At 41.6% G+C, this 18340-nt stretch overlaps 1 protein-coding gene across 2 annotated transcripts in view; it reads right to left on the bottom strand.

Annotated features, from left to right (window-relative positions):
• Positions 1 to 18340, bottom strand: part of PCGF5 (polycomb group ring finger 5) — a 107559-nt gene that overhangs the window by 22375 nt on the left and 66844 nt on the right. For both annotated transcript variants that reach the window (XM_089692758.1, XM_089692759.1), the window contains exons 7-8: positions 14157 to 14299; positions 2922 to 3020 (exon numbers count right to left, since the gene is read on the bottom strand). In XM_089692758.1, coding sequence (XP_089548884.1) covers positions 2922 to 3020; positions 14157 to 14299 — 242 coding nt within the window. The remainder of the gene's footprint in view (positions 1 to 2921; positions 3021 to 14156; positions 14300 to 18340) is intronic.

Consider the following 18340-nt stretch of genomic DNA (forward strand, 5'->3'; position numbering starts at 1 on the left):
TAATACCACTAACAGTTGACTGTGGAATATTTAGTAGCAAGGAAATTTCACAGCTTGACTTAATGCACAGGTGGCAACCTATCATGGAACCACGCTTGAATTCACTGAGCTCCTAAGAGTGACCCATTCTTTCACAAATGTTTGTAGAAGCAGTCTGCATGTCTAGGTGCTTGAATTGATACACCTGTGGCTATGGAGCTGATTGGAACACCTGAATCCATGGAGGTGATTGGAACACCTGAATCCAATGATTTTGGAGGTGATCGCACCATGCATGCTGCTGACTGCAACTTAATAGGATGGCCTGCCCCCTTCAACAACTAGAAAGGTAGGAAAACATCACAGGCTATGCAAAAATGGCACCCCACAGCGCTGCCCCTCCAGGTCCCTCTGGCACTGCGTGCACTTGCAGCTTCTGGAGAAAGGCAGCCCACTCCTCCTGTCAAAATCATCAATAATTCCACTGAAGGCTGAACAGTTCTCTCATCTCCCAACTCTGGGAGCAGGTTCTTTGTGGCTGTGAGCAGCTAAACATGTAGTACTTGGGTACAAATGACTAAAATTATACTGTGCCCACAGCGTTTCCCCCATCCTGGCAGTCCCCAGTTCCAGTGAATGTGTCAAGCACACAATTACAGCAACAAGTACACACTAATTCTTTCAGAGCCATACCCCAGGAGTGGAGAACCACATGCACTCAATGGCAGTGCTGGGGAGACTACCTAAATATACATATATCTGGCCTGTCACCCAGCACTGCGGTTGGTTGAAGACAAAAATCCATCTACTGGAACAAAAAATATGACAAAAGATAATAGAAAAAAAATTGTAGGTCACCATTCCTGAGAGCTAGGCATAAACGGAGTTGTGTAATGCAAATGGTGGGTGTGGCCACCACCTGGGGCCACCCCTTGGGCATACTTTTAGTTACGCCTAGCATCCTATTTGTGCAGGTGGCGACATAAAACCCATCTGTCATGAAGATCTGTTGTGTCCTTCAATGAACAGAAAAGAAAATTATTTTCTTTAATATGTAACTTGCAACAAAAAAACGACAGCAAGAATTTAGTTAGTTACAGACAACACTCTTGTCTCGATATCTCTGTCCCGTAAAGAAACTCTAACTTTATATATTTCAAAACTTTTAATATGATACATTACGACCCCAAGCACACTAAGCATTTAGCAGCGCTACATGGGGCTCTGGCTGCTGTACTTGGCCTGTCAAACTCTATGAGGGGCTACCAAGCTGCAGTTAGATGGGGCACCTAGTGGTACTTTTGTTTAGGGCAGTATGCACCCAGGGATGAAATGCCAGGAGTGCACCGCTTTAGGTGCACCATCTAGCTCAGCAATGGGCAAACTACGGCCCGCGGGCCGTATACGGCCCGGCGGACCTTTTAATCCGGCCCGGCGGACCTTTTAATCCGGCCCGGCGGACCTTTTAATCCGGCCCGCGGAGCGTGATACTGTCAGGATGGCTGTCAGGATGTGTGTAGGCAGGGCAGCGTGACGAACGCGAGGGGAGCTAGGCTCCTCTCACAGTCCGCCCTGAAGACCGGTGTAGCATGAAAATCTGTCTCCTATGAGGATCTGTCCCCCTCGACGTATCTGCGCATGTGCCGGAGATCGCCGATCGGCTGCTAATGCCTGAAACTGGCACATGCGCAGATACGTCGAGGGGGACAGATCCTCATAGGAGACAGATTTTCATGCTACACCGGAACGGCGCGGGAACACGGCGAGAGGAACGCGCGGAGCAAAGGTAAGTGAATTGACACAGGGGGGACTTGGGGACTTAATATGGGGGATGAATTACTATAGGGGGGATGAATTACTATAGGGGGGATGAATTACTATATGGGGGATGAATTACTATATGGGGGATGAATTACTATGGGGGATGAATTACTATATGGGGGATGAATTACTATATGGGGGATGTATTACTATGGGGGATGAATTACTATATGGGGGATGTATTACTATGGGGGGATGAATTACTATATGGGGGATGAATTACTATATGGGGGACAAATTACTATATGGGGAATGAATTACTATAGGGAGGATGAATTACTATATGGGGAATGAATTACTATAGAGGGGATGAATTACTATATGGGGGATGAATTACTATGGGGGATGGATTACTATATGGGGGATGAATTACTATAGGGGGAATGAATTACTATAGGGGGGATGAATTACTATGGGGGATGAATTACTATATGGGGGATGAATTACTATGGGGGATGCATTACTATGGGGGATGAATTACTATATGGGGGATGAATTACTATAGGGGGGATGAATTACTATGGGGGATGAATTACTATATGGGGGATGAATTACTATATGGGGGATGAATTACTATGAGGGATGAATTACTATGGGGGGTGAATTACTATGGGGGATGAATTACTATATGGGGGATGAATTACTATGGGGGATGAATTACTATAGGGGGGATGAATTACTATGGGGGATGAATTACTATATGGGGGATGAATTACTATAGGGGGGATGAATTACTATATGGGGGATGAATTACTATGGGGGATGAATTGCTATATGGGGGATTAATTACTATGCTTACTATGGGGGAATATTACTATACTTACTATGGATGACACATACACATCATTCATCTACTCTTGGTCTGGCCCCCGGGTCCAATATATGAACCCATTGCGGCCCTCAAGTCAAAAAGTTTGCCCACCCCTGATCTAGCTGCAGCAGTTGTCAGCCTCTCATAGAGTTTGATGGACTGCCTGCAGTGGGACTGGATGGTGCACTGGTGCTCTCTTCCCACAGTTAAATGCCACAGCCCCATGCACCAGGGCTAAATGCATGGTGTCTAAATCATAATATACATTACTTTATATGTACATATTACCAATTCTCAGCTCTGCTCTTACCTCATAAGTACTTGGAAGTTTTAATTTTAAACTTAAAAACTTTTTGATAGTCCCAACTGTTATGCGTGTTGAACAACGGATGAATTTCTTCATCAACCCCTAGAAATGAGATAAGTGCAAAATTTAGTCAAGACTGTAAAAAACGTGGAAACAATCAACAAGTGCAGAGAAGACAAGGAAATCCCTGTGACAGCTCTAAGCCTGGAATACTGTCTAACTGATCTCATTGTTGTGTTTAAATAAAAAAATAATTTAAGATGAGACTTTAAAAATGTGAAAGTGTCTCTTCATTGTTTTGTATTTTATTAAACAGAGGTTTGTAAATGAACTATTACAGGCAGGTTGGATTGACTACTATAGTTACTCTGCCTAACTGCTTAAAATTTAGATGAACCCAATCATTAAAATTTCATAAGCTATTAACATGTCAACGCAATTTCAAAAGTAATTTTAATCTGTAGGTTTCATTAAAATAATACTCAGTCATTTTACTACGAAGACCCTTGTTGTAGCATTTCCTATTTTATGGTGACAATGTTCTCTCCCTATCTCCTAATGTGCTTCTGCATTGTCACCCAGGTTTCTGTTGTAAATTACTGGTGGCCTTTAAAAACACATAATGCAGACATAGTGCAGTGGTGTCACAATCAGGAAGCTCACCCTGAGGGAGCCATGTGGCCATCACTGGTACACATGTATGTAGACAGAAAGTGGCTGCAGGAGATCGGCAGCACCAAAGTGATGCAACAAAGGATTGAAAAGTGAAAGTTATTTTATTTTTTTTTTAAATGGCGATGCTTATGGTACACAATACTTCTAACCTTCCACTGACACCAATGATGGGGCACTATTCTTCATATTGATACCAACAATGGGGCACTATTCCTCTCATTGATACCAAGGATGGGGCACTATTCTTCCCATTGATACCAACGATGGGGCACTATTCCTCTCATTGATACCAAGGATGGGGCACTATTCCTCTCATTGATACCAAGGATGGGGCACTATTCCTCTCATTGATACCAAGGATGGGGCACTATTCCTCTCATTGATACCAAGGATGGGGCACTATTCTTCCCATTGATACCAACGATGGGGCACTATTCCTCTCATTGATACCAACGATGGGGCACTATTCCTCTCATTGATACCAAGGATGGGGCACTATTCCTCTCACTGGGGTCAATTCACAAAAGGTTACTGCATGTGATATGAAGGTCACGTGACTCATTTTTTGAAAAACTATACGGTATGTCATTCATGTACACACAGGGAGTGCATTACTGTCTGTAATTCAGCTGACTCAAAAACCATCATAGTGCAAAAGAGAGGCTTCATTCAACCACTGTGCAGCACCAGAGAGCAGGAAGCAGGGCCTGCATACATAATTGGCAAAAACAGCTGACCCCATGTACATATATATATTTATATATATATATATATATATATACTGGGCAGCACAGTGGCTAAATGGTTAACACTTCCGCCTGGCAGTACTAGGGTCGTTGGTTCGAATCCCAGCCACAGCACCACCTGCCTGGAGTTTGCATGTTCTCCCTGTGCCTGCGTGGGTTTCCTCCGGGTACTCCGGTTTCCTCCCACACTCCAAAGACATGCTGGTAGGTTAATTTGATGCTGTCTAAATTGGCCCTAATATGTGTATGTATGAATATAAGTTAGGGACCTTAGATTGTACACCCCTTGAGGGTTAGGGACTGATGTGAATGTACAATATGTATGTGTAAAGCGCTGCATAAATTGACAGCGCTATATAAGTAACTGAAATAAATAAATAAATTTACATTTTTTAAAATATTAAAGAATGTTCCCTAATTTTCGATTAGAAACTTTAACAAGGAGGCAGAATATCACTATCTACCATTAACTTTTACTGGTGGAGAAGACAACAAAGACATCTGTACACCAGAGCCAAAAGGTGGAAAATATCAAAGAAAGTTAAGGGCATGGTATCAGAAATACTGAACATAATTGTGTAGTATTATTTAAGGTACTTAAATAAGAATAATTATTTATTATTATTAATAATAATAATAATAATAATAATAATAATAATATGACACTATTACAGTCTCTCTTCCCGAAAACAAAAAACAAAACTAAAGGTAAGAGGCTAAGGGCACACATGAGCCACTATCATTGAGCAAACATGAATACCTTTCTTAAAACAATGTTTCAGTCAACGCTTACTCTGAGCATAAATAGCTCTAGCAATAGTTCACACACATTAAGAAATGTATCCAGTGCTCCTGTAATATTATCCATGTATCATCATCCCAGTAGGCAGAAAATGTGCAGACACATTCAAAACAATATGCCAATCAGCACTCTGAGCATAAGTGGCTGAAATGATATTAGCAATGTATCAACTCAGTTGTAAGTCACTCATTGCATAATTCACTGATCTAGCAGATAAAACGTAAACTCTCCTATTATAGCCAGCACTCAAGTGTAACTTTATGTATCCTTCCTCTTGTGTTAGTTTCCTGTTACCATCTCTTATGTTAACGGGTCGGTTTTGACCCGTGTCTTAAATCAGCTGTAAAATACACTAAAAGCAATGATCTATCATCCAATTTGTTTCTCATCTCTTGGTTACCTTGTTAGGCTTCCTTATCCATGAAAATATTGGTTTTAATATTTTTGGTGTGGACCCTTGGGCCTTTTTTATGTCAGTATACCCCTCGATTTCAATTAAAAAACAATGTAAAATGAACCTCAAGAGAATCATATAAATAAATAAAAGGTTGTTATGTCCCTTGACTATTACTGAGGGGATTTAGAACACATCTTTGAAATAAATTTGTTTTATTTTTTCATTTTAATATTATTAACTATAGTAACATCTATGGTGTTACGGGTCAATTTTGACCCATATATATATATAATTACTTCAAAAAGGCAAAAAAGTCTCTTTTTTTCAGCAACAGAACTTTAGTACAAACACAAAATGAAAAACAGAACAAATATATATATATATATATATACATATATATATATAACATAAATATAACAAAATATAGATTTGCAAGGTCAAACAAACAACCACCATTCAAGCAAATCAAACCAATAGAAATCAATTACTTGTTCCAACACTAATAAAAAACAAAATCAGAGTAAAAGTCTGTGTGCAAGAACATGTATGTGTGTGCGCGTGTGTGTGTTTAGATGCATGTGTGGCAAAAAGTGACACGTTTAGCGTGTTCTTTGCAGAGATATTTGTTGCAGTTGAAGCACAGTACATTTGTCTTTCTGTCCTTACTGTTTGGGCAGACCTGACACCTTTCTTTTAGAATCAGGTTGCCTGAGTGGGGTTGTGGTTGTGGCTGTTGTGGATGATGTTGAGGCAGGGCTGGCTGAGGAGGATGCTGGTGTGGACAAAGTGCTAGGTGACCTCTTTAGGTGTCTGAGCAAGACTGCAGCATCTGGGTCTTGGGGCACCCGTTCCCTTCGCTCAATGTGTGGCTTGACAAGGGAATTTCCCAGCTCCTTAAGAAACATTCTCCGCTTGTATTTTTTGGTTGAGTTCAATCCTTGGTGGATGTGGGTCCACAACACAAATGCATCTCCTGGTCATTCGCTGGCAAGTGTAGGTGGCAGTCAGCTTGTCCAGGTTGTCCACTTCTCCTTTGTTTTTGTTATAGTCGAGGATAATTGTAGGCTTTTTGTCACTTCCTGATGACACAGCTGCATCTTTGTGAAGAGTAGACCTAAGTATCACATTCCGGTTTTTTTTTTGGACAATATGGGACAACAGTGGTGGTGTCTGTAAAAGAAAACTTTGTGGACAGTGCAGCCCTGTCCTTCATCTGCAAGATTTCAGCAGGCAGCTCAGGTTTATTTTTCTTCACTGTGCCCACCATGGTTTCCTCCTGAGAAGTTCTTGTCCAAGGTCATAGCTGGTAAAAAAATTGTCACAAGTGATATTGTGACCCTGCAGTCCAGTAGTCATATCGAGGACCACACGTTTTCCTTGGTTTTTCTCAGGGATGCCACTTGCAGCTTTGCCTGTGTAAATCTGTAGATTCCAGGCATAGCTGGTTTTTGCATCACAGGCTGCCCAGATTTTTATGCCGTACTTCCCTGGCTTACTGGGTATGTATTGCCGGAAGGGGCATTTTCCTTGGAAAGGGACAAGATGTTCATCCACTGTCACCTCTGGCCCAGGGTTGAACATCAGTGGAAGGAGCTGCACCCATCTCTCCCAGACATCCCTGATGGGGGCAAGCTTGTCAGATCTTGCTCTGGTATCTCTGTTGTCAAATCTGAGGACTCTTGATATCATTTGAAAGGTCTGAAGTGACATTGTTGTCCGGAAAATATTTCTGCCTGTCGATGCGTCCCACAGACTATCAGTGGCCTCATTGCAGGATCTGTACACTCCAGCAAGAATAAGAACACCAATATAGGCATCCAGGTATTCCTCATCAATGTCCTTCCACATGCTGCCATGGACATTTTTTCCTTCAAGGTTTGTCATAGCAATGATGACTCTTTTTAGTGACAATGGCAAAAATAGCTCAAAACATGTCTTGATGTCACTGACTCTCATCACAGCAAACCTTCTTGTATTGTAAGTTAAAGAGGAAAAGCTCAGTGTGTCCCCAGTGGTGATTCCAGGGGTCATTTAGATGACATTTGCAGCAGCTGCCCTGCCATGTACATCATGAGGTACTGAGCTCCAACAGATCTTACCATTTTTGGACTTGAATATTTCAGCGGGAGCAGCTTCAGCACCGGTGGCCTCCTCATCAGACGTGTCTGTGTCTTCTGGATGATACTCCACATTGTCTTCCTCCTCAGAAACCTGCTCGTCCAAATCACTATGCTCCTCTGTGTCCTCTCCCTCATTTTCACCAAAAATATTATCCAGAACTTGGCTCAATGAAAATCTTCTTCTCATTTTTGCATGCTACAAATTGGAGATGTGCACTGTGCAAGTCACCAATTCTATACTGAATTGGCCTCACATGTCTGGACATGCCCGTCTTTGTCTTGTTTTTGTGCAGGTTTACTGGAAAACAAGGCAAAATGAGAATCCCCTAAAGCTCACATGATTGGGAGAGGAGCTGGCTGTCAGTGTGCTGGTTGACAGTGAACTTATGATTTCAGTCTTGGCTCTAATTATTGCTTTATAATCTTATTTTTATAACTGGGTCGAAACCGACCCTAACAACACAAAGGTCATAATTTCAACTTGAGCATTTTATAATTTAGTGAAAACTATTTTTATTTTATTTTGTTGAAATAGAGGTTCCTGACAAAGTCATAAAGCCTTGATGCAATAAACAAATTTATATGGTTATTTTATGCATTTAAAACCTAAAAATGGGTCGGTGCCGACCCTAACACAAGACGAAGCGTATACATGAAAATCAGTCTAATTGCAGGAAGGTCATAGAAGTGCCTGAAATGATGTGCTTGATGCACTGTCAGAGCTCTGGTCAATGGCTCAATGACAGGTACACATTACTGATGGATAGAACGGCTCTCTCTAAGGCCAAAGCCACTCTGCTTGGTGACATCACCCAGTACCCCAGGATCACTTCTGATGCATTTACATTTCAATGGGTTTTGCTATCTTAATCAGGGAATTTCTTCAATGCTTTGCCAATAGGTGGTGCCACCAAGCAAAGTGGTGTTCTATCCACCAGCACAGCAATGAGCCACCAGCCAGGGCTCGGACAGTGTATCAAGCACATAACACCAGACACTTGTTTTCCTACAATTGGACTGGGGTGATTTGTTTGTATGGAAAAAGCTGCATTTGAGTATTGACTACAAACAGGAAAGCATAAGGTTTTCACCTGCCAGGTCAGTGGATAATGCAATATTGACTCGAGTCTGAGTCCTAGTGACATGATTAATAAGAGCTCTAAAAAGCAGTCTGCTTTGTGCTAGTCTTGTGAGATCCTCCAGTGTCATCCCCACAGCTGTAGTCAATGTGCCAACCATCTAATGATCAGTCTCCCTCCTCACCTGGTTCCTTTGATTTTCCCAAACATTATCTCCTTCCCCAGCGATCTCTTCTTTCTGATAGTGAGTTGATACTTTATAACCTTTTTTGTACCCTTTCAGCCATTTACTCTCCGACTGGCAAATTGTTTTGAAAGTGATCACATTTTCTGCCTACTGCCTCCTTACTAGATAAATAGGAGCTTGGAGGGGGCGTGGCCACACAACTGACCACAGGAAATACAGGCACACCATGCATCAGCACAGTGTTCTGCAACTCCCAACAGTGATTGCAGGGACGCAAATGTCCTTCCATGCTAGTTGTGGTCAGTTAGAAATAGTAACCCAGGGAAATTTACAGGATCACCAGGTAGATTCACAAAGTACAACTGGGAGAAGTGACCAAAAGGTCATAAAACACAAAACTGCAGTGCTTTTGTAATAAAATATTTTACCTGTGTTATTAGCCATACCACCAGTTGTACCTTGAGAATATTTGAGTGTAAAAAAAACCTCACACCCCGTTGAATTTCCAGAAAAGAAAGGGATGAATTGAGGGACCCTTAAAACAAACCACTGGAAATAAACTTTCTGGGCATTAGGGTGGGTGTTAGCTTAGACTTTCATTTTAGTTGTACTGAGCAGGTCCTTTAGAACTCTAATTCAAATTTAAGGGAACTTAAAGTGTATTTCCACTTTTGTGGTCATTTTTGGGAAAACCCCACTATACAGTTGTGGCCAAAATTATTCAACCCCCACTGAAATTGAGTGTTTTGGCCAGTTTGACATTGCTTTTGATCATTCAGTCATCTTGCTTACATTTACATTAAAGAGGCACTTGTAGGTCAGACAAATATAACATAACAGTTATAATGAAATAACCACAAATGTCTTTTCTGTGCTCACAGCATTATCAGTTTTATTCAACCCCCAAGTGACATTCAATCTTAGTACTTAGTACAGCATCCTTTTACAGTTATAACAGCTTTTAAACGTGAAGCATAGCTTGACACAAGTGTCTTGCAGCGATCTACGGGTATCTTCGCCCATTCTTCATGGGCAAAGGCCTCCAGTTCAGTCACATTCTTAGGCTTGCGCACTGCAACTGCTTTCTTTAAGTCCCACCAGAGGTTCTCAATCGGATTTAAGTCTGGTGACTGCGATGGCCACTCCAAAATGTTCCAGCCTTTCCTCTGCAACCATGCTCTAGTGGACTTGGAGGTATGCTTGGGATCATTGTCCTGTTGAAAGGTCCAACGTCTCCCAAGCCTCAGGTGTGTGACGGACTGCATCACGTTTCCATCCAATATCTCCTGGTACTGAAGAGAATTCATGGTACCTTGCACACGCTGAAGCTTCCCTGTACCTGCAGAAGCAAAACAGCCCCAAAGCATGATTGACCCTCCACCATGCTTCACAGTAGGCAAGGTGTTCTTTTCATCATAGGCCTTGTTCTTCCTCCTCCAAACATAGCGTTGATCCATGGGCCCAAACAGTTCTAATTTTGTTTCATCAGTCCACAGAACACTATCCCACAACTTTTGTGGTTTGTCCACATGGCTTTTGGCATACTGCAGTCGACTCTTCTTATTCTTTGGAGACAGCAAGGGGGTACGCCTGGGAGTTCTGGCACGGAGGCCTTCATTACGCAGTGTGCGTCTTATTGTCTGGGCTGAAACTTCTGTACCCACATCTGACAAATCTTTTCTCAGTTCCTCAGCAGTCACACGGGGACTTCTCTCCACTCTACGCTTCAGGTAGCGCACAGCAGTCGAAGTCAGCATCTTCTTTCTGCCACGACCAGGTAGCGTTTCAACAGTGCCCTTTGCCTTGAATTTGCGAATGATGCTTCCTAAGGTGTCTCTTGGTATGTTTAACATCTTTCCAATCTTCTTATAGCCATTGCCCTTCCTGTGAAGAGAAATCACCTCTTCTCTTGTCTTCCTGGACCATTCTCTTGCCTTCACCATGTTTGTAACCACACCAGTAAATGTCTAGAAGGAGCTGAGTATCACAGTCATTTTAAAGCTGCCTAATTGGTGCTTATTATGCTTGATTGCTGCTCGGTGACATCCACAGGTGTTTTCAATACCTGATGGAAAGCACCTGTATGAACCTCTGTTCTTCAGAGTGGTAGTCTTTAAGGGGTTGAATAATTGTGGCAATGAAGAAACCACATAAGAACCATTTACTACTGTATTACATAAACAATTGATGTCATTTTAGTTGCATTTGGGTAGTTACAACGTCCTTGTAGGATTTGATTCTGAATACAATTCCAAATGTACACTATAGTCCCTAAACCCCTTTACAGCATTGGGGGTTGAATAATTTTGGCCACAACTGTATATCTATCTATATGTTCCCATTCACACAGAATACCTAAAAAATGTTTAAAAAAACTCTTTTTTAATAGTTTTTTTGAGGAAACTGCAAGCTACTCTCTACAATGTCACAGTGATTCTGTCCTCGCACTGACTGGGGACACACTGAGCTTTTCCTCTTTAACTTACAATACAAGAAGTTGAATTTCCCAACTTTAATTCCCAGGCTTTCTAAATTTGGGTGCCTTCTGGGTATTGATACAGCATCCTGGTTGAGAAGACTAGGTTAGAAATTGAAGGCAGAGAGGCACCAAACTGTATGTCGGCACAGAGTGGGAGTTCGATTAGGCCAAGTTTAGGCAGGGCCATGATAGTTGTATGCCAATCAAACCCACAGTAGGGACAAGATGGCGGGAGAAGGTTGCTTTCCAAGTGGCGACCAGCTCTGCTCCCAGCTTTGTGAACAAACATTTTACCCAGCAATGAGGGTGCTGAAAGTGAATGTCAGCCAAGTGAAGAAGGCATCTGAGTCAGTCAAGTACAGTAAAAATCAGGGTTTTTTTTGTATGTGTGTATGAGAATGTATGTGAGTGTACGTATGTATGTGTGTATTTGTGTACTTTATATTTCCTCTTACCCCTACACTCTGTACTTTACACTTTCCTGACCCCTGCATGCTGTACTCTCAGGACTGCTTTTCTAATCTAATCTAGAGGGGCTGTATTTTAAGACAGGTGTGCTTCAAGATTGTGCATACTTTTAAATTGCACCAAGACTAAAATGGGTTAGGAAACATTGCTATTGTTTGAACATTGACTTTTTTAAGATAGACAGTGTTGAAATCTAGTTTACAACTGATAATGAGATTTGCCAGCACAGTGCAACAGGGTTAATTATGGTAAACATTAAGGTTGCATTCACACCTGTGAATGCACCGACACTCCAGTTTGATGCAAGAACCCCAGCGGGGGCTCCCATGATTAGCTGTGGAAGGCAGTCCCACTGAAAGCAATGTGAGGCACCTGGCTCCCTTAGCTAATTGCAGCCCCTTGCATGTAATCATTCATGCAGCGATCACATGCTGTCGATCAGCCCTGGATGCAAACTGCCGGCATCCAGGGCTGTCTGCAGCTGGGGGTATGAGGTATGTAACCATAGATATATAACCAGAGGTATAGAACAAGAGGTATATAACCAAGATTCCTAGAGGATTAGGGATGTATTTTTAAATGCACTAGCTATAGGGGCCATTTCACACTACGAATTGGCATAGGAAAGCTTAATGTGTTTCTGTACGATTCTCATGCGGATCAGTGCAGTGCAATTTGAGTCCATGCATTCTGAATGTGTTCAAATTGCACTGCACCACACCGCACCAGAAGTAGTGCATGTACCTCTTTAGAAACTCACTGCAACCAGATCTCACTTCTGTACAATGTGATCCAGTGCAGGCAAACACACTACGTTTGCAACCTGTGTTTTGGATGTTGTTAAAACCCAGTTGCAGATCGCAACTGGGGTGTATTTTGAACACAGTGCGGGAAACATGCATGGAACGCGGGTTTCCCACACTGCATTCGGTTAATGCTGCATCAGTCCCTCGCCTACTCTAAGGGTGATCACTGAGTTCTCAAAGCTGCTGTGACCAGAGAGTGGTTTCTTTCAGTCACCGTTGTCTACTCGGTTCCCTCACACTCACTGGAGCGCTGGGCTGTGGAGGGGGAGGGAGCGGCTGGCTCAAGCTCTCAGCGGCTCATTGAGAGGCTGAACCAAATGCCTCTCTAGACTCTGGGGTGGATCCCAACTTTAAAGTTGGACTCTTTCCCCAGCCTAGACTGGCTGAGAAACGCCAGCCAACAGTGGGCTTCAGCCTGCTGTTAGCTGAAAATGGGTCACAGGAGTGCAGAACGAACTGCACTACTGTAATCCACAAGAGAAGTACAGCCAAAGGTGCTTTCACTGTACTTCTCCTTTAAGTTTAAATATAAATTTTAAATCCTCTAGTCACATTTCCAATTTTTCAATGCTGAACTGAACTTTTCACTTGTGTTCATTTTACAAGTCGAAAACCGAACGAAAATTCTTGCCGATTGTCAGATGGTTTGTTTTCCACATCATTAGTGTGCCAGCTGCGACTCATGATTTTCGTACTGCAATCTAAAGTGCCTAATCCAACATCCTGGATTTTTATTTAGAAAAACAAAACAAATGATGGCATAATTGTATTTGCCATTTTTGATCTAAAGAACATTTGGTTTTTGATTTGTCTATGACCAGCCTTAGGCCCCATTCACACTATGCCGTTTTGAATTGCGGGCAGTATCACCAAGATTTAGCCTGCGATTTCAAAATGTTTTGTTAAGATAGAAAATCGCTCAGCTTTCAACTCGTCTATGGACGTCCTTAGGCCCCATTCACACTATATATTTTGAATAGTGAGCAGAATCGCTACGACAAAAGTGTGTTCAGGTGTCATTAATTTTAAATGCACCTATAAACAAGGAACAGTTCTGCAGGACTAAACCGCATCATGCGAAGCGCGTCACCAAAAAGAAGTTCAGGAGCTTCTTTTGGGCGACACGCTTTGTGCATTGCGATTTATCGCGCAACACTTATGGCTGAACCGTACTACATTTTCAGGTGCCATTAAAATTAATGTCACCTGAACAAACTGTTGTGTGATCTGTTATTTAAGAAAGCGTTTTAAAATCACGAGCAGAATCGTTGCAATTCTTCCCCCAATTCAAAATGCCATAGTGTGAATGGTGCCCTACTGCTTCAGGACAGATATTACTGTTGTCATTCTAGGTCATCATTTCATCATCCAATTCCTGAAAATGCCACCAAAAGGAAAAGAGCTGCTAAACATGCCCAGTTGTTGGACAGTTGTTGGAAGGTTAGGTACTGGAGAACATTACCAACTAACTGCAATTACCTTTACTATGTTTTCCCCAGACTGGCCATTATTCCGTAGACAATCAAGACAGATGGCAATCTGGGGGTCGCTTCTGTGGTAGTCTTTGTTTTCGTCATTCTCCTCTTCGTCATCCTTAAGCCTTTTATTGTCTGGATGTCCATCTGTTAAACAGAAATATAAACAATTAAAAATAATTACATTTTAGAATTATGTCTATTTAATATTCTTTAAACCTTCATCCGCCAGTTTATTCTGCTAACATGTAAACTGTCATGTTGTAAGCTGAGAACTCAAAGGTGATGCAAAATAACTCTTCGCCCGTACGTGGCAATGGAAGTTGAATGAAACGCTTTTACAAGAACCAACTTATAACAATCAAATCTCACAAGAATTAAACTCATTTTTTGCCACAAATGATACTGAGGATGTCTCACCTTTCTGTCTCTGGGAATCGGATAAATGAGTGATCCAGGGACTGCTCACAAAATTAGGGTTCCACAGAAAAAAAATACTTAAAGGGTTACTAAAGGTAATTTTTAAATTCTTTGTTTAATTACAGTAAATTTTCATATATTACAGAAGGAAACAAAAAAAAACCACGTACAAATGTTAAGAAATTATATACGGTACTTTCTTTTTTTTTTTTTGCCTGATCAGTGCTGCCGGAGGGTGGATACAGAGCCTTTGCGAGAGGAATTTCCCCATTCACATTGAAAAAAAAAAGTGTAATGTTGTTTTTTTACCATACACATTGTTCCTAATTCCTCTCTGCAGTTACCTTCTGGCCTATTGTTCAGAGACCGATACTTTGAGCCAAAGTGGCATATTAACTATCACATTTGCCAAAACGTCACTCTCATTCAGAGTTGTAAAATAGAAAGAAGTTTAAATGTTATTTACCATTCTTGCTTCCTAAAGTTCACTCATTATTAGAGTGGGCAGTGTGAAGAGCACTCATTGTTCATAGCTCATTTCAGGAAGTTAATACTTCCTGATCTGCTAAAAAAATGTATTATCTCATAACATTGGTTACATTAAAGCATACTTCTTCCCCACAATGTCAGCATTTTAACCACCAATGTAAATACTGTACAAGGACACAAGAATAAGATAAGCCAGATTAATACAAATACAGCAGTCCACATATGTAGGGATATTGTAATTTTATATATATATATATATATATATATATATATATATATATATATATACTGTATGTGGTGTATTCTCATGTTATCGACCAGGACAGCATAGGACTGAGCTAGATGTATTTTACACAACAAAAGGATAGCCAAGGACTCTTTGCTATGTTAATTTTATGCAATATCACCTTGGCACTTGGGGGTCACATTGTTACAATTCAAAGGATGTAATTTGCAAACTTGCAAGGGTGATAAATGCAGATTGTTCAGTCAGAATTAAGTTTGGTAAATAGAATTATTGTTTTTCTAATTAATGGTAAAAGAATGCAGTTTAGGAAATATCTGAATTATGACTGCAGCTGTTCAAGCCTAAAAGGCATTACCTGTCACCCAGAAGATCAAAGGGGCTACTAAAAGTGGCCAGTCAGAGTGCTTGCCATTCTACTGAATTGGGAGAATGTGTATATGAGGAGCTTTTTTCTGTCATTAATATGGAAGCACAGGTATAGATCATAACTCGCATTATTGCATGCATGGAAGCTACCTAGGTGCATATTATAGATTGGACATATGCTGGAGGTGTAGTATCTTAAATGGGATTCTGCGGGCTGTTGTTCATTGTAATATTTACGTATTCAGCTGGATTTCTGTCATCTGTAACAAATATCTTTATCCAAATAAATGTATCTCTCTGGAAAAGAACTGTTGGACTAGTTGCTGCGGGAAAAAGTACATTTATAAACATATACCTCGTCATCTGTCCAAATAATAGAAGACAACAATATATAGCAGTACTAACAACCACTTCAGAAGGGTAAAGATGGCTGAATCCGATATGTCCATGCCTCTCAAGACCCGGGCTTCAACAGCCAAGCTGGTAAAACCAGTGACCAGCAAGCAGGATGGTAGACCAGCCCTTGGGGCAGAAGATCTGGATGATCCAGAAGGGATCAAGAGGAGTCTGCTGGGAGTCTGAGTATGTCTAAATACCACACCTTTGGCCAGTTCAGTGCAGTGTGAATCACCTGAATGCCCTTTATCTCTATCCTGTGGAGCAAATGATGGAAAAGCTGGAGAGATGGAAAGGCATAGATCAAGTGGAACTGATCCCACTGAGCCACTGCAAATGTTTGAGGATCCCTGGACCGGTCAACAAACCTGTCTGGTTTTTTATTGAATCTGGACGCCAAGAGATCCATGTCCGATGTCCTCCCCCTGTGACAAAAGGCCCCTGGAAAAAGGGAGGCAATGATTGACCTGGCCTATTCCAAGCACATACCCACAGGTACAAGTTGTGAGTTTTCAAATCCAGAATGAGCAAAAGTAGGACATAGGGACATTTCTTCAAACTTGTCCATTTGGCTTGGGAACTGTGAACAGATTCAAGTAGAAATCCTGAAAGCATTCTTCATTCAGGACAGGGGCGATGACCCCCAGATTTGCAGGGAGAGAGGCAAATTTGAAAACATGTAACCAGGAGGAGACAAAGTTGAAACTCCAGTTTGTAGACCCTGTAACTGACAATCTAGACCAAAACATTAGAGATTTCCTTGGAGCAGAAAGCCAAAAAAAGCCAACAGACATACCCTGACTCTGAATAGTAGGGACACCCTATCACTGAGAGCCAGACTTAGCTGTCTTAGAGGACCACATTTTCTAAAAGTTTGTTCCAGACTTACACTTTGAATTATAGGCCTGAGGAGAAAGAAACAAACTATTCTTAGCTTCAGGGGTAGAAGGTCTACTTTCAGAAGCATGAGCCTCCTTTTTCTGAGGGAGGAGAGTGTTGTTAACTCCTATGATCTTTGATATATCCAAGGAAACTGGCATTCTCCCTGAAATGGCAAACACTTGAGGCATTTCCTGCATGGGAGTTCTGCTGATCAGTATCTGAGCCAAGGTATTCTCTGCACATGGACAGCGAAGAGGCTCATCCTGGAGATGAATGGATGAACAGATGGATTGGTTAACAAGGAGCTAGGGTCCTTGGCCATACATTGAGTCCAGACCACATAGGTCCATGGAAGCAACTGCCTTGAAAGTGTACTAATGAAACAAAAAATTGCCCTCTGCCACACCAGAATTTAAACAATCAAAATGACACTTCTCTTGCATTGGTCAATTAAAATCTTAAGCCTAGTACACATGATTAGAAAATCGAACAAAAAATATAGCTTTCGAAGCGATTGTACGAAAAATCTGATTGTTAGTACACAGCTTTCATCGGAAATTATTAGAAGGGACAAGCACAAAAGTTTTCTGGTACGATACCAGATCCTATGATTTTCATTTAATCGGTCCAATTTTCGTTAATAAAATACAAATACAATACATTACATCACTTTAGATTATTCTGTCATACAAGAATTTTCGTAACTTTATTAGCCTCTTCACTTCGATATGAGACTAGCATGCAAAAAAAAAACGGACGATCATCCACCCGATATTCTCATCTCATCATGTGCACGGGGCTTTAGAAGAATTTGAATTATCAATGCCATCAATGAATTGGTATGACTGTTCAAAATGCTAAGATGGCACATAATTTAAAGGTGAAGTTTAACCTCTTGCCGCCAGCACCTCACGGCCCTTTAAGGGGTTTGTGATGCTGGGAGGTGGGATTTAGGGTCATGTGACCTCCATGATTGGCTGTCATGATGGCCATATGATCAGAAAGCTCCCGACCGCAAGTAGCGATCTGGACCTATCCGTGAGGCACTGGGCGTGCACTCTCGGAATATGTTTTGTTTACATTAGGTACACAAACAGCGGCCCCTCGGCGCAAAGACCCGGCCGCCGAGAGGCCAAATATCTGCGTACGGTCAGCGCCAAGAAGTTAATATATTGTTTTCCATGGTGCCTCCCCCCTGCCCCCTCCTTTTCCCAATCATCATGCTAATGGACTTTTTAAATTATATCCTTCTGTTTTCAATACATACCTTATTTAAGTCCCTGGGATGTTATTACTAGGTCTCTGTGCTTCTCTAAAATGCAGAATGTAGGCAGATCATGGCTGGTGGGGAGCTGTATACAGCTCCCTGAAAACATCACAGTATCCTT

The sequence above is a fragment of the Staurois parvus genome, unplaced genomic scaffold, assembly GCF_062004578.1.
Source record: "Staurois parvus isolate SC_StPar_1 unplaced genomic scaffold, SC_StPar_1.0 ptg000604l, whole genome shotgun sequence".
Taxonomy (NCBI): domain Eukaryota; kingdom Metazoa; phylum Chordata; class Amphibia; order Anura; family Ranidae; genus Staurois; species Staurois parvus.